Genomic DNA, 26,276 nt, shown 5'->3' on the forward strand with positions numbered 1-26,276 from the left:
CAGAATTGTCTCTATTCAAATATTTTTCTTTGTTTCCTTTTATTTTGTTCCTTTCTCTTATGAAATATGAAAACGTAACCGTATTGCTTTGGTATCATGTAGCCCTGACTATCCTAGAGAAAAAAAGGTAGATTTTCTTTTTGGATTTTACCCAAGGATTTCAAAGAAATGTGACATTGATGAGAATATCAACTCTGATAATCTGTTTTTCCATTAATTGCCAAACCCTTAAAAATGGAAAAGCTACTAATGACAGAAAAAAAAGTGAAAACATAAAACCACAAGGTAACTCAGAGTTAGATTCTCAGATATAGATGCATCACCCCTCAAAGACAAACTCTGCAAAACACCTCCATGTTCCACACAGACCATATAAAGATTTCTTTTTTTATTCTTCTTTTAGCAGTTGTCTTGAAACAAAAATTAATTCTATTGCATTTAAAAGATATGGCATTTCTTTAGACTTCTCATATTCACTTTATTAACCTTTACTTCTTGTTTACTGTATCACAAATATTTGCCCTTTGAGATAAAAGTCAAAGCACATAATAATACCTGACATAATTTTTCTTGTTCCCCGAGAATGTTTCCACTTTTCATTTGACAAAGCAAATGAAAATGTATTTTATGTCTTTCAGAGAGTCTTTTTGTGTGCCCATGTGTAATTAAATAGTGCTGATACCAAGTTAGTTTTAGAAGGTTTGCATGTCTAGGAAGTTTCATTTATCTCTTATAAATATTTCAAGAAACTAGTATTTCCATATAGAATTTGAAACCCTTTCAATCATTACCTGAAATTAAGATAAAAATAGTTCATGTACATTGATGATCCTGCTAAAGATCATAATTTGAAGTTGCAAGTGAAGAAATTGAAAACAAGTGTTTATTTTTCACATGCATCAATTCTGTTTATATAGGAAATTGGGCATATATACAAGTAGAGGACCCAAATTAGCTGTTTGGGTGATGAGGCAAATAGAGGCCATAAAGCATAAACATGCAGCTGCACCCATGACCATGTTTAAATCAGGTATACAGTTGCTTATGTATGATGTCCAATATACAACGTTTACATAATTTTTACTGCTTGAGATATATCTTTTATAGTACTACCAATATTGCTTTATACTTTGACAACTGAAAAGATCTGATTCTGATATGAAGGCACTTCCATTTTTGTGTACGTGACAATAAAAAACCTCCCAGATCAATCAGAATACTCAGAATATTTAGAAATATGAAATAATATTTCTTTGTGCATTTTTATGTTCAACAGAAATCTGTCAATACTGCATCTGAAACTGTATCAGCCTTTACAAAGTTTTGAAGATACTTTTTTGCTGGCACACCGAAACACGACAAATATACAGAATCAGGTACATACATTTTGAGGCAAGGATGAAAATATTTCAGTTGTCTGACAATCTGAGTAGTTATTTATTCAGACTCAGGTATTATATTTGTATTCCACGAATGTGAATAGTTGTGTGTGTTTTCATACCTATTTTATTTGATACAGTGAAGCAATAATCTTCATCCCAGATCAAGCTCACTCAATGCACCTAAACAATATGATAAAATTCAGTTCTAGTCTTTACAGGTATTTATATAGAAAACTGTTATTTTCCATGATGAGTTATTGCTGATGTCCCTCATTTCCAATATGCAAAGCTTTCTGATCAGCAGGCAGAGTTGCAAGGAGGCATTCTTGGCCCAGACTTGGCACTGGCAATATTCTATCATGAATCTTGCTTGTAGATTATTTAAACACCACCTTACTAAGTAGTATCTGCAAATACATAAACTGACTTAATGGTTTCATTTAATTCCTTCTTCTTGTCAGAGAGCAGAAGAGCAACAAATAAACACCCTCCCTTTCAGTGACCACCTTCAGGCTCACTTTAGCTGAGTGACTTAATTTTCAGTGTTCAAATTTGAAACAGATCTTGGGATTTCTAAATATTTTTTCATTATCTGTGTGTTGTCTGCAGGACGCTTGGGGAATGTGTGTGACAGTGGCAAACTTCAGATTGTCCTCCATAGCCAAGACAGAGTATTCCAGAATAACATCAGGGTTTTTAAATGGGAGAAAGCCCCTCAGTTTCAGGGTTTGACTTGAGGATATCAAAAGCTGATATGATCTGTCAACATCTATGTAAAAATTTGCCATCCATGTCTTCCCACTGATATTTTCTTATGGTGAATTACATATATCTTCAGATACTTCAAGGAAAATCCTTGGTTTATTTTGATAACATATGTATAGGCTGATGTTTAGTTTTACCTATTTAATTAACAAGAAAATACTTTAATATGGATGTCATAAATGTATGGATGTTTCTGCAAAGAGATTGTACTTTGCTCAGTGCATGGCAGTTGCTGAGACTTAGAATACATTGAAACCTTCTCTTGAGTATAGATGCAGGATTCCCTAAAATGCCCAGAAATGCCAACCTAATGTTTCAAGTTTGTGGATTTTTCTTAAATACATTTCTAATACAGTTTTGTTAAATAAATTGTACTTTGTAGATTAAAGGGCAAATTTGATTTAACGATCACAGTTTGTTAAGCAGAAATAATGAGAAATGGCTGTACTACTTGTTAGATCTGGCTTCTCTTGCATAACAGAGGATCCTTGGATGTTCCTTCAGCCCATTTCCTATCAAGTCAGGTTTTAATAAATAGCTTCTTAATATTTATACATTTTATATTCTGTGCTAGCGTATATATTATCCATGGCTTTGTACAAATCAATCATTTTTAGTGGGATAGTGGTTTTATACTTTCTGATTTCACAAAGGAGCACTTTGAAGGAATACTAAAAAGCTATTCATATTCAAGTTCTCAACATTGTGTTTTTTAAATCCTATTCATTTTTCCTACGGGTACCCTAGTAATCCTCTAAAATCTTCTTAAGCAGGACGTTTATAGCAGCTGAATCAAAGTAATATTATATGCTTAGAAACACACAGGATAAGAATTTTGAGACCTTAAATACAAACTAATGGATGCATAAACAAGAAGGAAAAGCTTTCCAGTTTATGCTAAAGGTTTTTGGGTAGAATTGCAGGCATTTTGTATAATTCTTGATTGTACCACAGACCCCCTGGGTAAGTAATTTCATCTCTTTTTGTCTTTGTTTCTGTTCATCACAAGGGATGATAAGACATCTTTCTTCCTATACTTGCATTTAATAATGACCACCCTAGACTTTAGAAACACCGTTACATTCATCTTGTATCATTCTGAGTAACCTGAACTGTAAATCATAGTTCTGTCATTTTTTCTGACAGTTTCTACAGGATTTCTAATTATTTAAACTCCTATTATAAACCCATTAGGCAACAAAACACATACCAGTCCTTTTGGGAATATGGCATCAGCTCCAGATTTTAGAAGCAGTTTTTGAACAAATCAATGTATGAGTCTCATAACTCTCTATTTGGGGGAAAAAAGCTCCAGTATGTGTCCATAAATTAAAATTAGTTATACCAACTTGGCTTCTATAGCAATAAGGTGAAGTACTAGCAAAATAAAGGAGAACCCTTCCCATAGAAAATAGGGAAGATAAATAACACAATATTTAATAAACTTTGTTCCTCTGGGCTTGCAACAAGGATTTAATAACATCTAGAACTAGGATAATGAACTAAAATAATTAAAATTTTAACTCATTTCCTCATGTTTAAGGTCTCATTTAATAATATATATAAGGATTTTAATGGTCAAATTAGAAACATACTGAGAAGCATAAGCTTCTTTATGTAGAAATCAGTGAAAATTGTCTTTAGAAAGATCAGCTTGAAGTATTAATAAACACTTTAATCTGATTGTAAGCATGTATTCTAAATCTAAATAGTATTCCCAGTCTGCAATTCAATGGACTATAATGGTGCAGAATTAAAAAAAAAAAAAACAACCAAAACCAGAATATTTCTGGGTATGAAATTTAGGAAATGCATTTTTCCTGTGTAGGTATTATTTCTTAAAGGGCTGAGGAAGTTGGTGCATAACTAGAAAGTTGGTTCAGAATACCAGAACTAAGTTCTAGAGTGAGCCATGTAAATAGGATCACAATCCCAAATATCCCATGGAAATGTGTCCTATGAACAAAGAAAAAAAGGAAGAAAAGACAGGATGATGCTTCTGAAAAGTTCCCTGAATGATGCCTATTTTTTCCTTCTCTCTCTTTTCTCTACAACATAAAGAGATAAATACTCTAATTGTATAATCCTTGAGTTGCAGCCGTGAACAAAAGCACAGGGATCAGGAAAAAACAGAGCTGAAATTGTTCAAGCACTTGCTAGAACTACCTTGTCTAAATTTCCTGGTATGACAGGTTCACTTTCATCCTTCTTGGTGCTGCTGCTCTATATTGTGAACATTCTTGATTGAACAAAATGAAAATGGGTTTTCTCCTCAATAAACTTACTCCTAACAAAAGTGCACTTGTGGTGATCCTAATCTTACTTAATGAAATAGTACCTATACTTATAGCATAAAAAGTTAAAGCTCCTAAAACTCAAGACTTATTTTTTTAAATATTTTGAATGTTAAAAGGAGAAAAAAAAATCCCAATCATAAATCATGGTTAATCAATGGAAGTTGTACAAAGCATTATAGAGCATGAATTCTCATTTGTGCTTTGAACATCTTCACAAAGATATTTTGACTAGTGAATATAAAGCATGTATTATTAAGCAAAACACTTTTTTTCTTTTAAGCTAAATGTTCTTTTGCTAAGTATAGACAGGTGCTACGCAGCATAAATATTGGGAGTTATAACTCAAGTGCTTAAAGAAATAAGACCCCCAAACAGTAATCATTATTAAGACTGATGCTAAAAAACATTCTGCTGTGACAAATTACAGCGTTAGCAGCCTCTTGCCAGGTGCCCCATACTGGCCAGTGCTGCACACCACTGTATCTGAAGAGATGTCAGAGTGGGATAAACCATTTAAACCATTAGATTAAATTGTGTCAGCTCCCACTGCCTTGCTGCCCTCACAGGCACAGCACAGAGCACTTTGTCACCAACACTTTGTCACCTCAGATCACAACTCAGAAATGCAGCAGGACAGAATCCCAGGTTGTCCTAATTTCAGCTGGTTAAGCACCTACTTTTAGGATTTCCTCAGTTTACCTAAACAGAAAAAAAAACCCTCTTGCACTTCAGAAAATATTTCTTAGAAAAATGAAGTGTATGAAGATTGAGTTCAACCTGGGTTCAGCTCCTCCTCTAGCTGAGCTCTTCCCATTTCTCCTGTTTTCTAGAAGTTGCTGTTTAATGAGCCCACCAATTTTATGGGAACAGGGAAGGGGGATGAGACTCCTGGGGTCAGAGCAAGCACTGGACATTTTGTGGTAAAATACTGAAAATCTCAGGGCTGGATTCAGACAAGCCAGTGGCACTATTCTCACAAGTGTGCTGAGACTGGATGGCGATGAACACCAACCCTCTTCAATACATCAGTGTAAATCAAGGCAGGCAAATCTTTTCACTGGCCCCTCTTATGGGTGATCAACTGTGAGATTTATGCACTTTAGGTGATGTGTTAAAATCTTCTTTCAGAAAATAAAATATGATAAGACATAAGGAATGTGAAACATAAGCTGTTCACCAGAAACATGGTATTCTCCCTAGTGGAACAGAAGTTGCATATTGTTGCTATGATACCTCATCAGAAAAATTTATTTGAGCAGTAGAGATGATTTTTCTAATCACTTAAGACTTCCAAATCCTTTTAGAAATAGTGCTTTATGTTTCCAAATAGGCATTGCAGTAATATTGTGCACTTGATACATAAGCAAGGCCAATACACTCACACTCGTGTCATGTTTTTCTCAAAACCCCTTGCCTCTGCTTGCCTATAGGAATACTATTATTGGTATGACCATAATTCTGAGGGTAATTAATTTGTTTCTGTTTTGTAGTATGTTTGAAAGAATGTTATCTAAACATTGTTTTCTGTGTAGAACATGATGAAAAGCATTGTGACTAATAATTATTAGACTGCATTATTCCCAGCTACCCTTAATCACACAGTTAATATTTTCATTAAATCCTTATGTTAGAAATGTTTACTACATTGTAGTGAAAATCTTAATTGCCCTGAAGTGTATTATGGTTCTTTTTCTTCAAGAGATGTCTCTGAATATTTAGGACATCTCTTATGATGCTCTGAAATAGCTGAAAAGCAAAACAGAAAGTGGAAGTTACTTTTGTATTACCCTGCTATTACACAAATCTTTCTGCTGCTTATAATTTGAAATAATTGTCTTAGTAACTTGTATGTCCATCATACACCAAGAATTCTTTCACCCAGTCCATATAACAAGTGCAGGAAGAGTTCAGTCTACTGCCTTCATATTACATAAATCCTTTAGCTTGTACTTTGCTGTGAATCACCAAATGTTCCAAGTTGATTTTAGAAAGGTGAGCTTGCATGGGGTCCATAAGTTGTTGAAAATGAAAGATGTTTCTGTACAAAACTATGAATGAGTCCCAGCATATTTTATGGAGGTCAAAGCACTTGTGCCATTAGTTTATGTCTGTGGAAAGCAAAGGTTCTGAAGGTGACTCAAAACAATGACAATATGCATTTAGATGTTGAGGTGTGAATGTAGACACCTAACTCAAAGCTCTCAATCACCCTTCAGATGCCCTTGATAAAGGAAAGCAGGGACCCACATTTCACAGAAAATATTATTTTCTCTGGTATCTAGACCTCCTCAATCTCAAAGCTACTTTAGCAAATCTGCGTGTAAGCAACAAAACCATCAGTATTTCCTTTCATCCATGATACTGGTCAGATCTAAGTCAGACCTAATTCTGCTTTGAGTATAGGCAGCACAGTTTTGGGGGGCTTTTTTGGTCAGTCAGTCTATATCAGGCAAGTGAGATCTAATTCTGCTTTGAGTATAGGCAGCACGGTTTTGGGGGGCTTTTTTGGTCAGTCAGTCTATATCAGGCAGCTCCAGATCTGTCCATCAGGAGGGATCCATCCCCACTAAAGTTTCACGATGGGTCACTATGGCAGAGTCTTTCAGAGTTACCTTCTCTGTGCTATGCACAAACAGAGCAGTGCACAATTCCTGCACTTCAGTCAGAAAAGAATATATGTGTTCTGCTTCTCTCTGTGTTGTGGAGAGAATAATTCCCTGACTCTATTACTGGTATTCACCAGCCTTACTTCTGAGACTGTTTCATAAACTCAGAGAACATCTATAAATTATGACTGAATAGAAAAAGAGATTTAACTTCAGATCACCACTATTTAAACATGTATAATTTCTTACTGGGTTTTCGTATCAGGACACTTTCATCTGTACTCCTGGGAACTTTTACAGATCTTTGGTGAAATTGGTGTTGAGCTTGGTTATGAATAAACTCTCATTTAGACAAGGGTGCTTGTCCGTCTTTTGAAACGTGCCGTGTTTTATGAGCACAGGGAACCACTGCTAAATATTCAGTAGATTTTTGAAATTCAGTGCCCTGAACTTCAAATGTTCACTGTGCAATGGATAAGTACTCCTGTACCAGGTGTCTGCCACAATTTTATATCCAGCCTCAAGATACTATGGAGCTCTGACTGAGATTTCCTCCTGATGCAGAGGAAAACATTAGGAGCACACCAGGGATTCTTATTGTAAGGATGTTTGCATGTTGCACTTCTGGGAAGGAAAAATAAAATATTTGCCTTCTGTATGTTAAAAGTGGTGAACACTATGGCAAAACTCTGCCTGTGTTGAAGACTAAACCCTGAATGGCTGTTTTTGCCACGGGACAAATTCGCTGTTTCCTTTGTCACATTTTTTTGTTAGGGAGCTCCATGACACAGGCTTCAGCTGTGTCACCTGGAAAACCCTCTCTCAGGGGAGAAGTACTCCACAGCCTGTCTGAGAGCAGAGCTGATTGTCATCTTGCTACGAAGACGCTACTAGAATGTGATAGAAAATGTGATCCCTGAGCTACAAAAATTGGAACTATTTTTTGAAGGTTGATCAATGAGATAAAAACCAAGCTCTTCTGTTGTGTCTGTGGGAATGACAAAAGCTACTATACTATAGTATTTTTACATCAAAATCTGTCTCAAATTACATACTTATTGCTGTCTAACCATAAACAGTGCCTCGTTTTCCATCTTTTAATGGCCATGGAAGAAGAGCATGGACATATGTGTGGTTTAGTTTTTGCCTTATCCAGATTTGGAAGATCAGTTGGTCTGTATGTCTGATGGTCTTCATGCATCCCCAGGAACTGTGGAAAAGACATTTCTCCTCACAAACATGTCTTTGTCTCTCACCACTGAATTCTGACAATTTCATAGGAATCTTTAGTGTTTTGCAGGTGCTTGTAATTGACTCTTCCAAAAGTCCACATTTTTACTTGACTATCTTGCCCATGGTAGAAATCTGAATGCTTTTTGCTATTGAAAAACTCCCTCAAATACCAAAATATCAAAAGCTGAGATTGTTATATTGCTGCATAAAATGCATGGTATTATCCTGTGGAAGCAATCATTAAGAGAAATCAGCTATGAATAAGGGACAAATGATTCAATTCTGATTTTGTGATAATGTTTTTAAGTCTTGCTTTTAGAACTCAGGAGGAGTTCTCAAAAAAGGTCATGCTGGTTTTTTGAGTATGTCAGAAGAGATGGAGAACATCTATATAGTATAGTACAGTAGTTTTCTAAACAATCAGGTTTCTGCTCTGTCAGCCAGTGCAGCATATCCTCTGAAGAGTTAGGAAGCTTTGTAGGAGATTCACCTCAGGATAGCCATTCTAGATGGCATATTCTGAACCTGACCTTTCTCAGCTATAACTAGGATACCTGTCCAGATATATTAAAGAACGGCTGGCCCAAATTTGCTTTGTATTCCTTTCTCTGAAGGTAATTTGGAATTAAAATCTAAAATTCACACAGCTGACTGAAAAGTCTGTTAGTCAAGCCTTTTCCTGGACATCTGGTGGCAATCTGCTGCTATTCTTCAAGACAAAGACTTCTGGGAAGTAGGGAGAATATGCTGAAACACAGTCCTTGTGGAATATATGGTAGTCAGCACCTCCACAGCTTGAGCCTTCCAGGTCATTGCACTGCATCAGTGTCTGAGACAGGGTCATTCTCTTCATCTGGCTGATCTCTCTGGAGCTATTGTTTCCTGTTCCACTTTGCATAGAGTGTGCTTAATGCCATTTTCCCAGGTGTGTGGTCTAGAATGTTTCTGGCAGCAGTATTCCAATTAAGGCTGACGACATCTTAACATAATTAGAGACAACTAAGTCTCTAGGTGTCCTCCTCATTACCACAAACACTACTTGCCTGTAAAAAAACTCCTGCTGAGAACCTGAATCTCTGGCAGTCTTTTCTGCTGACCTTAGATCTGTTTGTGGGGAGTATGCTGGGACACTTAATCCCAGAGCATGTTCATTTTAAATTCAGCAGCAGCAGGAATTTAGTGGAGAGGCTTGCTAGAGTGGTAGTGTTCAGTGGACACATCCTCAAAGAACACCCAAGGGACTTTAACAAACAGGGCATGTCAAATTTTATATTTGGAGTTGAGCTAGTGCTTGAGATTATGTATTTAGCACAGTCCTAAATCTTCAATTTCTCCTGTTCAGAATCTTATGCACCCAATACTAATGCTGAACATTCTTTTTTGTCACTTCCTCATTATTGAATATTGAATCACATAGTGATTCCTTATTGAATCATTATTAATCACATAGTGATTCATTATTGAATCACATAATTTTGCAATGGGATTTTCAGATTTGGTTGCGCAGAATTATATTATTGGAAAGTTTCTGAACTGGCAAAAAATGTGCTTCAACTCTGACTTCCTTGTGAAGTCTATGTATTTCGGCATTCAGAGTGCTGAAAAAATGCATTATTTAAATACTCAGGTCATATGTGGAGATGTTCACATTAACGATAAATATGTTTTATATTCTCAGTTCTTCCCAACACATAATATGTGGTCTTTTATTTCCTTGTTATCTGCAAAGCTGTAGAAACGAATTTCCATTTAGGAAGGCATAATCAGGTCATAGAAATTGTTGTTCCTCCTAGTTGGACACTGGGCTAGAAGGACATGTCATCACCACACTATGCATAATTTAAGTGTGCTTCCGATGACCTGAACTTAGCTATGAACTTCTAAGTAGGGTTTAAGTATGCAGTATTAAAACTAGCAAATTGCGTTCAGTAGAATACTCCAAATTTGTAGCGTCATGGTCAAAAAAGTCACCAAAAGTTTTTCTTTTCCCTGGTTTTGCTTTTCCACAGGTATTTTTTACAGGTTATAAAAACCCCTCCAACAATCCAAAAGTAAAACCAAATCAAAATGACAATAAAAAACAACAAAACAGCCAAATAAAAACCCCAGAACAACAACAACAACAAAACCTCAAAGCCAACTAAACAAAAACTAATGCTCTAAATGGAAATACATTTGTTTGCTACAGAGTTCCAGAAGATGGATGCTCATTGTTCATATGTCAGGATGTCTCCTTTTTGTTTCCCCTAGATTAAAGGAGAAAGGGAGCTATCACCTGTAATTCTGGAGAGTCCTCATGGCCTGACAGACTCTATGGAGATGCAAAGGTTAATTATGCATCACTCTCTTATTAAATATAAAATGAAAAATCTTGGCTTTTGCTTAGCAGTAATTTTTCTTTATACAATCAAACTGACAGTGATACCCAAATAAAAATGAATTCTTAACTACTAATCATATGCCTTCTCAAAAGATCATAAAAACTAGTGAAAGTTTTTTGTCAGAATTATTTCTAAATTATTTCTATAACTAAAATGAAATTCAGAATAATATTGGTACATCTATTTTTAGAGTTCTCTGTGGCTTTGACCTTATCTCTTCCTTCATGAACTTCAATATTTTATCCTGAGTGGATTCTGGGTTTCTGGTTGGTTTTTCTTGTCTGTGACATTTTAATGACTGTTTTCACTTTGTGATGTTCTTTTCAGTGTCTGCATCCTGAGGATATTCTATTGGTTCATGGGATGTTTTTGACTGCAAGTCCTTGGGGTAATGACAGGACTATGTGCTGGTTTTGGATGGGGTAGGGTAGGGTTAGTTTTTTTCACGCTGTCAGGTATGGTGCTGTGTTTTGGATCTGTGATGAAAACAGGGTGGATAACATAGAGATGTTTTTGTTATTTCTGAGCTGGACTTACACAGAGCCAAGACCTTTTCTACTTTATCCTGCTGCCAAGCTGGTGAGGAAGCTGGGACTACATGGGAGGCTGGGGAGAGACCCAAGCTGACCAAAGAGATATTGCAGGCCATCTGACATCCTGCTCAGTATTTCAAGCTGCATGCAAGAAGGAGGAAGGAGGGGATGTTTGGGGTGATGGGATTTGTCCTCCCAAGTCCCTGCGAGGCATGAGGGGGCCCTGCTGTCCTGGAGATGGGAAACCCCTGCCCATCTATGGGACATACTGAATGAGTTCTTCGGGGTTTTTTGCTTTTGTGTGTGGTTTCTGCATTCCCTATGCAACTGAATTATTCTCCACCTCTGTGTTTTCCAGCTTTTACTCTTCCAGTTCTCTGCCCAGTCCATCCTACTGGTGGGGCATTGAGCAAGAATGACTGTGTGGTGCTGGGTTGCTGGCTGGGGTTAAACCACAACACACAATCACAGAAGATTCCTCATCTACAGAAATGAATCTATTGCTCCCAGAGACTCACTTGGAACTGCAAAGGAACTGTGAAGCTGATCTGCAAGTGTAATATTCAGTACATCATAACCAGAGCAGGTACCTGCCAATGAGAGATAAGGATTTCATTGAAATTCCATTTTTCCGTTCAAAATCTTAATTTGTTTGAGCTGGCAAGTGAGCATTTGAATGCATGAAAGATGAAATCTAAACCTTTGCTGAGTGAAAGGTTACGTCAGTGTGTACTGACATAGGATCATTGAACCATAGAATCATAGGTGTTGGGGTTTGGGTTTGGGGTTGGAAGGGACCTTAAAGATTATCTAGTTCCAACCTCCCTGCATTAGACCAGGTTGCTCAGAGCACCATCTGAACTGGCCTTGAACACTTTCAGGGATAGGGCATCCACAGCTTATCTGGGCAACCTGTTCCAGTGTCTCACTATCCTTACAGCAAGGAATTTCTTTCCAACATCTAATTTAACCCTCTTCTTGTAGTTTAAAAGCCTTCCCCTTTTTTCTACCACAATCTGCCCTACTATACTACGGTACTTCATAGATTTCAGAAATCTCTAGCTGAAACACCATCAAGATTATTTTTTCTCCCCCACAATTTCACAAAACATTATAAGGAAGATTTTTTTGCATTTTCTTTTGCTTTTTATGGTTTTTTTCTTTATGAGAAAGGTTTTTTCATTCCTTTTTTTGACATAAAATTTCTGTATAAAAAACCTCCCAGTGCTATTGGTTGGCAAAAATAGCTGAATGTACAGCTTTAACCTTGAGGGATGCAGACAATTAGAGGATATTGAGATTTCTAAGGATGCCTTCCCATTTTTATGTTCTATCATTGAATGTTAATAATGAATGTGGATTGAAAATTTTTGGAATGCAATGTCATGTGCCTTAAAGCCAAGAGTGTCACAGGTATGATCGTTGAATTTATTTTTTTAGAACTCATTGTACCGTGTCATGTATACTTCCTCTTTTTGAATGTTGTATATGTTGCATAACCATGCAAATTATTTAAACAAAAATAATTTTCTATATACGGAAATGGATACTCCTAAAGGCATAGTACCATATTCCTTCACCGGTCTGGAATTTAGATTTTTGTCTCTCATAAATGGATGTAAAAACCCAAGAAGACATAATGTTTGTATGAGTTAAGCATGTGTTCTGAAAATCAAATTTTTGAATTTTCTCTCTTTTTCAATATCTCTTTTTTAGAGTTTGCCATCAGAATGACTGAATGTTTTTTACTAGCATTCAGTTCTTTTTTTCCTGCATTCTAATTGTATTTGGGTTTGTGGAGTTTTTTTGTTTTGTTTTGTTGGGGTTTTTTCGTTCAATACATTTTTTCCTTCAGTCAGACAAGTCTATCTTTTAGGTAGACAAATCTACCTATGTTTTTCTTGGGAAGGTCTTTATCAGTTCCTTCCATTAAATGAAAATCTACAGGAGCAGGGTGTTGACAGCCTGTGTAACAATTCAGAGGCTTCTGTTCACAGAATAAATTCTCTATGTGTTGAAAACTAGTAAACTTTCTTTTCCAAAATTGTGTCTGTTATGTGATCAAGGCATTCCCAATATTAAAATAACTGTGCCATGATTGGGACTTTGATTGGTAAGAATGATCATAAAGATTTTTTTACTCATACTTAATCAGCTAACAATCCTGATATTCTGCTTTGTCACATGAAAGAAGGGGTTTTCATATGATTGAGATTATTCATTTATATGCTAGATATTAACAAGGAGTAATAAATGTGCAAATAGTTTTTTAGGGAAACTGAATTCTCTGTATTGGAAGTTAAGACTAAGCACCTTTTGAAAGCACTTGAGACACAGCCACTTTTGCTCCCATACTTGGACTGGAGAAAAATGGTGTGAATTATTTTTATGATTAACAGACTTGATAAGGAGTCAAGAGTTAGAGATCTGAAGACATCTGAAATGGTGTCAGGAAGCAGTTGTGATGGAGCTTAGCTTTAACAGCCACAGTATCAAACATAAACCCAACATGCTCTTCTACTGCCACCAGTATAGAGCCATTTGTCTACTCTAGATCATTCAACAAGAAAGAAAAGGTGGCAACATTCTGAGCACATGCTTTCTTACCTACATTGAAACTTGGATTTTCATATGTTGTGCGTCCTTTCTCTGTTAGTCTCTTTGTCATCAAGAAAAAAAAAAAATCCAAAACCTAGAAACCCTTGTTTAGCATCTAATTCCAAACTGGGTATGTAATTCTGGAAAGCCTTTCAGCCAGAGGATCACTGCTCAGCCCGATCCCTTAACCCAGATGTAACCTCACCAAGTATTTAACAGAGTTCTAAATTTTTGTTCCAAATTCTGCCGAGAGGAGCCTCAAAAAAGGGAAGGCATTTCAGCCTTCAAATCCTAAATGTTTTGCCTTTATTTACTTTTGTAGGGATTTCACAGTATTTGGGGATTTCTCAGTATTTGACATTCTTATTGTCTAAAATCCCAGCTTAGACGTGTTCTTCATTAACTTTCTTCTGATTTGTAGCATCCTCTTTTCCTAGGCACTTGGTAATTCAGAATAATGGGTTTAGATCATGATCCCCTACTTCTTTATTGATATCAATACTGAAAAGTTAATTTCAAATTTAAGAAGTATGCAACCTTACTGTAATATAGAAATACTTTACATTCGCTGTTGGAAGTTACACAGCTGTATTTCTCATAGTGGCAGATAAATTAGAAAACTTGCAAGACAAAAATGATCTATCAAAACCAAAGTAACCACAGATTTTCATGTGTGTATCTAAATATGTTAAGATAACTCATTAGTCAGAGTTAAAGATAATGTTTGATTATCTTAATTGTTCTTTATGTTTAATATATAAACCAGGGCAGATTCTCATCTTGTTATGCTGAATAGCTTCACAGCAGAAACCTATCATGCTTTCTGGGAAATAAGGTGCTCCTCAACAAGATGAAGTGCAAAAGGACCTTTACTATCACGCTCTGTGTTATCAGGGGACAGTAAGGTCACCACTCCTTGTGTAGCATCTCTGTAAGTGCTCAGATTTTGGAAAGGATATTGTGGGTTAGTTTCTTGTTGCCATTTAACTTTTGCAATCAATTTCAGATTTTTCCTTCTTCTGGAATTAAATACACCACGACACTAACTGGTGATGCTATAAAGGGCTGTGAATCAGTATGTATCAATCTTTCCAAGTGTACTATAATTCTCAGGAAAATCTTGGATTGATTCACACTTTATTCTGCAATGTTCTCTTTGTAAAGTAACCATTTTTTCTGTTCTATTTTACACAGTTTGTTCTACAAACTTTGTGTAACAATGTTATAACCTTTCAGAAGGCCAAGTGACAAGTGGATAGCAAAAGGATCTGCCTCATATGTGATCTGGAAAAGTAATCAGCAAGTAGTTTCAGTCCACTGTAAAGAATTGTAAATTGAAGTTTGAGTTTTAGGGCATATCTATAAGAGACAATCCAGTCTTGGCAATCTAACAGTACAAAGTCATGGCCTATAAAAGGAATTTTTTTTTATTTGCATTGACTTTTGTATATGAAAAAGTTATTTAAACTAATTTTTCACTGTTGTTTTCAGATCCTCATTCTGATCCTAAGATCTATGCATCTAGTTAAAAATACTCTTATACAACAACTCATTTCATGTAAGGGAACCATGCTTTGCATGAGGATGCTAAGTTATTTTGACTGTGTGCTTTAACATTAGCTTTTACCTTTTTTATCCTGTCACTGAAAATTACTTTCCAAAATTCTTTTCAAGCAAAAATATTAGTGGTCCTTGAACAAGTGCTCCACAGTTCATATAGCATCCTTCATCGCAAGTTGCAAAAATAATGGAATATTTAGACTTTTAATTAAGAAAAATGAAATTTAGACTTTTTTGAAGAAAAACGAAAATAGTATTTCAGCTGCTGTCCAAGAGAAAAGCCTGCTATTATTAACCCAAACCCCCCAAATAATTCTGCTTTTCACTGAGGTTTTTCTGTTAGGAAAAACCCTCCTGAATTACACTCTGTACCTCAACAAGGGCAATTTTGTAAGCAGAAGAAGCAAAGTACTCAGGAGAAATAACTAGGTATTTCTCCTGGAGTTTTCTCCTGCAGGCTTGGAAAGAGTTACTTAGAGCACTAGTGCTCCTATGAAGAAGAAGAGATCTCCCTGAAATATGGATAGAATTTTCAGCAGGGGATTTTACCACTGTTATTACTTGGAGCTGCACCTGGAGCTGAAGTAACCAGGAAAACCACGTGAAATATAAAACAGGTCACTGTAGTCAGGACCTTCTTAGGTTGACCTCCTCAGGTGCTTTTTTGAACACAGCTCCAAGAAGTATGATAAATCCATGGTTGTGATGACCTAATCTTACTGCTACAGAGATTTAATGTTCAAAACAGAAAAGTCCCTGTTTAAAGCCAGTTATAAACACCTAATAGAGGCCATAGTGGAAAAGCTGAGGGACCTTTTCCTTAAAGAAAAAGTAGCATACTCCTTCAATCTGTAGAACTACCAGCTTCACCATCCATTTTAGATGGAAGTACTTCCCATTAAGTAAAATCATGATTGTATTCATTCTCTCCAACGATGATGGTGTGAAGGATCCCATCATGCAGATGGGAAATGTTAATTTTTTACTAACCCTGGAAGAACAGGATGTTGAAAGTCAGCCTGAGAAGAAAATAGATTGTTATTTTCTTCTAGTAAATATTCAGGAAAATGTTACTCCAAAGGGGAAAGGTGTCTAAATCAAACCATGTTCTTTTGTAGCTCTGCTGTGATCAGCAGGGAAAATAAAATCATGCAACAAAGGTGTCATTCCCACCTACAGTACTGTGTAGAAAAAAGCTGCTATTGAGAATAGTGTGCTTTTCTCCCCCTATATTCCAGGAAGTGGCATAATTCAATTATGTTTTATTAACATATAGACATTATATTAGAGACTATTTAGGGACAGAAAATTGATAATAAACATTGATACATTAAAGTTGAGCAAAATAAAATCAGTCTTTTATATGCTTCTTTTAACAAAGCCTAGTGACCACGTAGAAAGGAAACTGTACTAATAGAATTTTCAAAAAAATACTTCTTTGGTGGTATGGACTAACTAGAAAATCTGAGCCAAATTAAATCTGTGGACCATTTCTTAGATATTATGGAGCCACGAGATTCTGCCCTAATTGTACAGAGTTAGTCAGTATTAGGTTGGCAACCGTGTTCCAAGAGAGCAGTGATATTTTAAACTAAGTAGACTTTCAAGGTAACAGAAACAATTAAGCAAGCATTGTAAATTACATATACGATTGTCAGCAAGGAGAAACAGTTTTCTTTCCAATGTCACAACCAATATTTCCTAATTAAAATAAAAATAAAATAAACCCAAACAAAAGTGATTTTCTGGGAAAGATACAGTCTTAACAAATTTACCAAGAAAGCATTCCAGTTATTGTGCTAGCTTGAGCTAATATGATGACAGTTTATTTTCATAAGTACAATATACAGCATCATGAGACTGTGGAGATACATCTTTCAGATCTGAGAAATGCATGTCACAGCCACACCAAACAATAATTATAAAATGCAGACATACTGAAAACAATTATAGTCTTCAATGGTCATTTAAATCAACGACATCCAAAAGTTCACAAATTCAAAGTAACACATTGATACTAGTGTTAACTTGTAATAAATATATTATAGTATTGTAATGTATTGAATTCTTGTCTATCACTTATCACAGATTATGACATAATTACATGTGTCACTAGTCTATGAAATAAGTAACGGAGCTCAATATATTTACTATTCAGTAACTACAATCACTAACATCAGGAATAATTATGTCCTGAAATTATTTTAATCCCCTTCTGTGTATGTTAGCACATATAAGTACACTTCTCTATTTGAGTTAAATTATCTAGTAAAATTACTGGCAATATTCCCTTTTTGATTATCATGCTCATCTTTGAAAACGTTATGCAAAATCCTTTGAAACAGCTTCTATAAAATTTGGAGCAGACATGAGTATTGTAAATGTGCAAATGATGGCAAAAAGGGTAAATGCAACCAGACATAATCTGTCTATGACAGCAGCTGCGAACTTCCACTCACTACAGATCTCTTCACCCTCATCTTGTTTCCTGAACCGCGTTGCTATGAACTGGACTTCCTCCAGGATCTTCACAATCACCGGAAGAGTGTCCATTAAAGCTTTCTTTTGCACAAGCTCAATATCTTCTGCTAAGGGGCAGGTCATCTTTCCGCCCTTGCTGCCCACGTCGTTCTGCTGCGGGCAGCATGGGCTCTCCATGGCGTGGTAGCTGTAGATGGTGTTGCCGTTGCTGGACTGGTGCCCAGGAAGGACATTCACTTCCATGCTGTTTACACTCAGCTGCTGCTTGGAATAGCTGTACTTGCAAGACAGGGGCTTTATGTTTTCCCCAGGTTTTTTCATTCGTAAAAACCAAGCACACCAATTCAGCAGGATGACACGGACCTGAAAGAGAGTTATCATGGCAGAAATACAGGAGACTCTTCAGCATTTTAAAATTTTTTGTGACTATTACAGTTAGTCTACACAGTGTCTTAGAAATACTGATGGATTCCTCTGTTCTTCAGCTATCTGCTTTCAAAATGTTTCTTTGAGGGTCTAGCTTTTTAAAAGGATAGCCCTTTTTTGAATCTGTCTTGAACATAGAGGTGTTCAATGCCCACTTAGCATATAAAGCAAAAAAGACGTAAAATCTTACTTTACTAAATGATCCTTAGAGACCCATCTCTATCAAATACTTTGAGATCTCTGCAGTTGAGCAGACCGCTAAAATCAGCTGCATGGTTTTCAAATATTTCTCAGATTGGAAGGAAAGAGATACAGTTAAATACTTTTGGGGGCCAATATTTAGATTTTGCTGAAAAAAAATCCCTATACGACAGATTCTAGAACATTTCCTATCCCCATTGCTATTGCTTACATCCAAATAAAATACCTTGGTTGGGTTTTCGTGGGTTTTTGAAAGCTGTTTTATATTCCTTTGAGGAGTTCAAGCATGTGTTACAGCAGGCTTTTTTTCAAAAGAGTAAATCAATTACATTTAGCAGTTCAAAATTTAAGTGCCACTATTAGCTGCTGTCATTTCCCTGTGTGCTGGTGCATCACGAGATGCTCTAACGTGCACATGGCAGATTGTGCCTCATATGTTTCTTGTCAAGGTCATTAAGTGAGCTAACTCTGGAGAGTACTTCCAGAATTTTTTTCCAGTGAACTGACCTTCAGATGTTTGGCCCGAGCCTGAGCCTGCTAGAATTCCTATTGAACACTTAACTGCGAAACGCAGGAAAATGTTTGTGGATTCACTAGCACTTGGAGTTACTGCTGTGATGACAAGCATAATTTCAGAAAGGAGATAGGAATAATAATAGTAATAATAGTAATAATAATAGTAATAATAATAATAATAGTAGTAGTAGTAGTAGTAGTAGTAGTAGTAGTAGCTGCCAAAACCAATGACCAGTGAAAGACAGTTACACAATTTTTAAATTCTGCAATGTGAGCTCTTCTATGTCACAGTCCTGTACCATTTTCTGTGAGCCATGTTGCTTCTCTCCCACTAGTGAATTTTTTGTTCTTCATCATTGTCGTGGTTTTGGCTGTATTTCCCTGGTAGCTGGTACAGAGTGGTGTTTTAGATTCAGTAGGAGAACAAAGTTGATAAAACACTGATGTTTTGGTTGTTGGAAAGTAGCGCTTACCCTGAATCAAGGACTTTTCAGCTTCCTGTGCTCTGCCAGTGAGCTAGTGCACACAATGTCATGAAGAAGCATGGCCAGGACAGCTGACTTGAACTAGCCAGGGGGATCTTCCAAAAGGGTATAAAGTGTGGGGAGTTGGTTGGAGGCTGTCAATTGCTTCTCAAAAACAGGCTGTGCATCAGTCAGCAGGTGGTAAGCAATTGTATTGTGCATCACTTGTTTCTCTTGCATTTCATTGCACTCTCTCATCCTTGCTGTTATTATTTTTTATTATTGTTACTCATCACTATAATTAATATTATTCATATTATTATATTGTATTCTGTTTCAATTATTGAACTGTTCTTCTCTCAAACCACAAAGTGTTGAATTTTTTTCCTTATTCTCACCATCACAAGGGAAGGGAGCTGGGATCTGAGCAAGTGCCTGTCTGGTACTTAAATGCCAGTTAGATTTAAACTATGAAAGTCCTGAAAGACTGTTTTCCATTATTCATATTATTTTGCTTTAAATATTTCATTATTTCCTCCATAGTCACCACAAACAAATAGTTACCCACAGTGTTGCAGCCTAAGAAACTGATTCTGCCTTTAATTGAACTAACTTAATTATAATGTGCTCAGACTGCTCGTGGACTCAAAATGGGACAACATGGAACAAATAAAGGTCTTAATTTCAAGCAATGTGTCAACAGTGTCAGTTGCAAAGGGAAGAGAGAATTCTCTAGGACTGTGAAATTCCAAAACACTTAGTCAGACAAGCTTTCTTATTAGAAAATGTTAGTATGTCTGCCTTAACTCTGAGAGGAGATGTGAGGTGAAAAACAGCTTTTATATAGGAATGCTGCTTTTTCCTTTAAGACAGAGGTTTTACTCCTTAGGGAAATTACTTTTATAACAACAGTCAAATCCATTTCCCATAGAAAAATAAATACCCATAAGACAGTAACAGAGCTTTTAATTAGCTTGGATTTCAAATGCCCTATTTCCTTGAAAACACAGACACTCAGGCATCAATCTGTTCTTGTCATACCAATTAATTCAAGAGACAGCTGCAGCGTACAGGATAACAGCTGAATATGATAATATGAATCTATACTCCCACCTGCATTGTCATATATGGATTTCTATGAAGGAAGTACACAGGTACAGCTGTCTTTAGAGGTCAACAACCCTTCTGTGAGTCTCTCCTAGCTATAATACAGCTATACTGCTAGCCTCCATCAAAGCCACCAGCCTGGCCTAGTCCAGAGCATACAGTCTCCGATTAAAGCTCTCTTGATAAGGGACATCTGCACCTGAGGAGAACTGTGCATGTCCAGGTTTGAATCATATCAAAAGAGAAGCCTGAAACATGACAAACCTGCTTTAAGCACAACAAAGAGTCACAGTTCTCTTGCCTTTCCCCATAAAACTCTTCTTCCCTCCGTGCTTGGTCTCTCCATATCTCTTTCCCATGAAAGAGTCTGGGCTGTCAGTAGAGAAAGGTCAGTTGAGCTGTAGTCCATACTTGATTTTATCCACTCCCAAACAGCACCTGAGCTGGGCCTTCTTTAGTGTTTTTTTCCATGCTAGCTCAGCAGACATTATCAAAAGTGTCCGTCAGCCAGCAACTCTCATTTTTCAACTGAGTAGCCAAGAAATGCCTCGACTGAACACCTTGGATTTAAATTCCTGTCTTGGAAAAAGCTGGTTTGTAAGTCATCAAAGATTAATAGAAAGGAAGACACAATCCTAAGCAGTGGAATAAGGAAAGTGAACACCTGTAGAGAGGATAAACAATAACAGGCACTCTCCTCCCTCTTCTGTTGCAAAGTGCAAGCACAGACCCCTTGAGAGACAGGCAGGGAAAATAAACTGCTCAACTGCAAATGGTTTAGAAAGCAGCTGTGTTTAGGAAATGCATCCATTCAAATCTTCTGGGTCTGCAGAAGCTCCCACACATGCCCAATTGTCCAATGCCTCTCCCTGCAACTGACTCCAGCAGACAAATCCTTTTAAACAGGAGGTGAGAACAATCTTGTAACAATATCCAATTAATCAGGGTTAGAGCTTGCAATAAACTGATGCCTGGCTCTGACAGGAACAGAACATTGTGGGAAGTAAGTAAATGGTAAGGGCAGCAGCTGGTACTGAAAATGCAGAAAAATGTAAGGCAAAAAAATTTCTTTTTTCTTAAGTTACTTCTTCACTTCATTTTTTAATTTTTTTTTTACTGAGCAAAAGTCATTCAAAGTGTCTCTATAAGAAACACCTGACATAAACAGGAAAAATTGAAAAAAAAACCAAAAAACAACCCAAACCCAAAACAACAACAAAAATAATAGAGACAAACACAAATTCTAATTGAGCCTTGGCCATGGCTTGTAGAGTAAAAGTGCCTACTTTTGTGGGGTCAGCCTCTTCCCTACACACTTGACATTCACTCTTTTCCTCCTGAGATCCCTCAGCCCTGTCAACTTGTCTGGTCTACACCTTTCACAGTCTATCATCTGCACTTTCTAGTTATGCTTCCCACAGTTTTTGCTTCCTGATGGCATATTTTGTAATGTATGCCAGTTCAGCTGTCAGGCCACTGAACAAGGCTTCTCCCGAATGAGAAATTGCTGCACATTGTGTTTTCTGCCAAGAAAACATGAGACTGGTAGAGAGCAAGAGCTGACTTGCAGAGCTTGTGAGGAGAACTAACACAAGCCATTGTGCCTGACCTCCTCAAAATCAATAAAATGGGTTCTGTTACACTGCTGCAGGCTCTGTCCATGAAGACATCTGAAGCATGTTTCCCAGATTTGTGCCCTCAGGTTTTGCCTACAAGCAGTTTCATCCAGAATTCACATTCTCTGCTGCCTTGAAAGTAAGAGATTTTTAAATCATACAGCACTTTGGGAAATAATTGGGAAATGTCAGGATAATTGTGTAGCATGAAATATGTGGTGAAGAAGATACCAGAGGGTGTTGTACAACCAGACTCCTACAAACAGGGTGGTAGATAGTTGACCGGGACTATCTGCTTCTGCGTTTGTCCTTTTTCGTTCTCTAAATACAAGCATAACTTGCCTATTCTAAAATCTATTTTAAAAAGGAGAGAAGGAGAAAGAGCATAATTTTCTTCTAACTTGAATATCTAAAGGAAACATTCAGTTTGAAAGCCAGCTGGTATTGGTGCCAGACCTCACTGGGCTGACAAAGTCTGCTGATGCAGAGAAAAGAGGGTCCACATGCTATGCACTGGGAATAGATCAGATGGCAGCAGACAAACTGCCCAGTAGAGACTAGTGTTTGTTTAGCACATTCTGTCAGTACTGGTGTCTGCTGGATAAGAAATTAAAGGTCTGCACTTACAAAGTGGATGGTGAATGAGATAACTTTGTAATGACTCAAATACTCACTCTGTTGTAAGTTTGAAAACAAAGGCCAAATACGAGGAACTATTTTTAATGGAGAATAGGGGAAACTGGTTTTAATGGAAAAGCACATTTAGTATGTTTGCTCTTTCCCTTCAATTGCAAACATAAGCATCAACTATGCTGTTTGTGACTGACTCTTCAGGTTAATGGAAAATACCTTCTGTCTCTCACCTATAACAAGTTTACTGTAGCTTTTAGACAACTTTCTTTTCTTTCAATAGTAACCTCCAGAATGTTTATCACCAAAGCTGCTTACCCATTTGGGCATCTTTCCTGCTTGGGGGTCATGATGGTGAAACTGCAGAACCAGCACTGTTACCACCACAGACAGACCAACGATGACCATGATGCTAGCGAAATACTGAGCTGCAAGCAAAAGGAGGGCTTGGTTACGAGGTGGGGGAATACAAAGAGCACATAATATTCCTTGGCCATGCCTTGAGATCCACATTTGAGAAGCACTGCATCACATCTGAACACTCTGTTCTCTGGTCTGCTACACTGGTGCATTTGTGGTGTGTATCTGCTTGGCTCCCTTCTCTCCTGTGAGGGAAGGCCTAGAACACACAGAAGGTGAAAACTGTTTGGTTTTTGTCCCTGAAGAGGAGTGTAGGGCCTCACAGTAAGAACACCTTTGTGCCTGCTGCCAGTCAGTGAGAAGTTGAGATGACAACACCCACTGAACACCAGCATTCCCAGTCCTAGGCCTTCCGTGGTACCAGCAGAGATACTGGAGGGAGATGCTGTCCTCATGGTGCCTCTGTATCCCTTCAAAAAGTGTCACCAGTTCCCCACCTTTGCCCCACTATTGCTCCCAGGTGCTTAGGCATATTTCTCATTAGTCTTCTTAGCCCTCAAGACACTTCTTCTAGTTCCTATGAAAGTACAGTAAAGCTTCCTTCAATGCTAAATTTTGATCTGCTGTGCAGGAAAGAAACCAAGATCTTGAAAGCCAGAACTGAAGCTTGAAGCCACATCTCCTAAGTGGCAGTATAGCTTCCTCATGCCAAGTGAGGTTGATGCGCTGGAGCGTAAAGCAGAATTGCCCATGGGGAATTTGAAGGCTTCAGTGGCAAAATACCAGGGAGCATTACTGTTGGCTGACATTATGGTGCAGTGTGGGAGAGCACATCGCACTGTGCCAGTGTGCAGCCTCTTGCAACCCCCAGCCCTCCCTCCCGCAGCTTGAAGAAAAAATAAAAATTCAATCAAAGCTCCAAAGCAAGTTTTGTTCTGCCTGTGTTTCTTAATACCAAATCCCACTGCTCTGGAGGCAAAAAGCTGGCCTAAAATAATGAGGTTCTAAGGCCTTCCTGAAAACAAGGCTGCAATTGCTTCAAGAGGTATGGCTTTCCATGACAAAATGAATTTTGTATCTAGATGAGAAGAATAGTCCCGAGGGTGAGATGAATTTAAAGGTCTCTCTTGCACTTATTCATAGAGTCAACAAGCAGGCAAAAGCAGAAACCAGGTTTCATGGAAGTTGTTACATTCCCCATGTAACAGAAACACAGCAGTGTTGATATTCTTGGTTTAATCACCGCCATGAATCAGTAAATATCATGAATACCATCAAAATGAGTCTGCAGATTTTGATGCCACCAGACTGAAATGGTGGTCCATTAAATGGCTTTAGCTAAGATTTTTCATATATCCTTGGAAAATTAGTCACCTAGTTAAACTTGGAAACAACCTGATAATATCTGACTCAAGATCCTAGACAATGATTAGCAGAGGAATTGAAGCTTCTGTAAATCCAGAAACAGATGTTAGGAAACTGCTGTATAGAACAGCTATTAAATAGAAAACAGTTCTCTCCAGAACAGGTTGGGAACCAGAGGGGAGCCAGGAACCCATAAAGAAAGATATGTCATAGTTTTGCCTGGTGGTAGGCAAGGAAGAGGCTGGAGATGTGTCATCTGCATTTTGAGGGGAGGAGTGGGTGCTCCTGTTCAAGGTACACTGAAGTCTTCTGTTGGAAAGTAAGGATGGAGGAAATAGTGCATGGTACTTGAGACCTATGTGTTAGTATGAGGCAGTCAAATGTGTACAAGATATTTCTGAAATCTGGCAGGTAAATCTCTGCCCACCAGGTGGGTGCAGGTCCTGTATTCAGAGAGAAAGTCACAAAGTCCTGGAAATGCCCAGGACTGCTCTAAGGCTGACTTTTGCCAGTCCTGAAGACACAACAGTGAAAGTAGAGGAAAAATATAGCAATGTCTGGCACAGCTACTGGTCTTTTACATCTCCAGCTGGAGATGTGTTGAAGGCTGTTGCCTCCTTTTGTGCAACAGGAGAAGGTAGAACTAATAGCTATTGATCACAAAGGAGTTGCTGGATCACATGCCCATGCATCTCCTTGACTGAAAACCTGACTGTCCTTACAATCTAGAGCCAGGCAGGGATGGCCAAGATCCTGTGTCTAGACTTAGTGACCACTCCCCTGTAAGGGAAGGAAAAGCCTCAAAACTCAGAGGGTGTGCCCACAAGGCAAAAAAAAAAAAAAAAAAGGTATGGGTCTGAAATTATATCTTTACTTACTCAGCATTTTCTGATCTTTTCTTCCAGGGTTTAATCATACATCCTCTCTTTCCTGGCAACAATAAAACATAGTCTTACTGCAGCAGGAGAACTGATGAGGAAAACTCCTGTGCTGTCCTCCATGCACCTCCTTAAAAACATGGCCTAATCTTCCAGTCTGCTTATTTCTGTTCCTGACAGTCTTTTGCCCTTGCACCAGCAAGGTCAAACCCATCACCGGGTGACAGCTACAAGGGCTGCTGTCCCTGTTCACCTGTGAGGAGCCAATTTAGTTTTGTTATGCCTTAACAACGGTTGTCGGAGGCACACAGGGGAGGGGTTGCACTTGTGCCATGTCCAGGAGGCAGCTAGGAGAAAATGGAGGAAAGCCTTGTCTCTGGGAGGACCTTGCCTGGCCTCCAGTTCATGTCTCGCATGGGACAGGCAGCCACCAGGGGAGCACTGAAGGCACTGTACCCCAGAGACACTCTGCAATCAATGGCAAAAGGTCTCTGCCAATGGACTGCACTGGGACATCGGGCAGGGCCAAGGGTCTCCTGTCAGCAGGCAGACTTTGGGAGGAGCTGGGGATATAAAAAGTAGCTGCATCACAAGCCTTGGAGGCTCTCTGGGGCCTGTTCTGTCTTTTGCCTTTTGTCTTTTTGGGGGCTTCTTGAGGCTTACTCTTTTTTCCTGGCCCCAGCTGACCTTTTGGCTCTCCTGCCCTTGCCGGCTCTTGCTTGCCCTCGTGTCTGTCCTGCCTCCCTGTGTCCCTGACCAGCGCCCTGTGCTCCTGCCTGAGCCACCTGTGTCCAACCCTGCCCACCTCTGAACCTGCCCACCACCGTGATCCTCGCCCCAGCCCTGTCCAGGTTTCTGGCCCTCCTGCCCGATCCCC

General features: G+C 38.0%; 1 protein-coding gene across 10 annotated transcripts in view; it reads right to left on the reverse strand.

The window, feature by feature from the left end:
- Window positions 1-14,224: 14,224 nt before the first annotated feature.
- The window catches only part of LOC135289973 (neuronal acetylcholine receptor subunit alpha-7-like), a 64,524-nt gene continuing 52,472 nt past the window's right edge, over window positions 14,225-26,276 (reverse strand). For 5 of the 10 annotated variants that reach the window (XM_064403868.1, XM_064403867.1, XM_064403869.1 and 2 more), the window contains 2 exons: window positions 23,115-23,224; window positions 14,225-18,199 (listed from right to left, as the gene is read on the reverse strand). In XM_064403868.1, the coding sequence (XP_064259938.1) occupies window positions 17,678-18,199; window positions 23,115-23,224 (632 nt within the window). In that variant the 3' untranslated portion in view covers window positions 14,225-17,677. The remainder of the gene's footprint in view (window positions 18,200-23,114; window positions 23,225-26,276) is intronic. The other 5 variants (XM_064403861.1, XM_064403864.1, XM_064403866.1 and 2 more) reach the window with 4 other exon arrangements.

The sequence above is a fragment of the Passer domesticus genome, chromosome Z (genome assembly GCF_036417665.1).
Source record: "Passer domesticus isolate bPasDom1 chromosome Z, bPasDom1.hap1, whole genome shotgun sequence".
NCBI lineage: Eukaryota > Metazoa > Chordata > Aves > Passeriformes > Passeridae > Passer > Passer domesticus.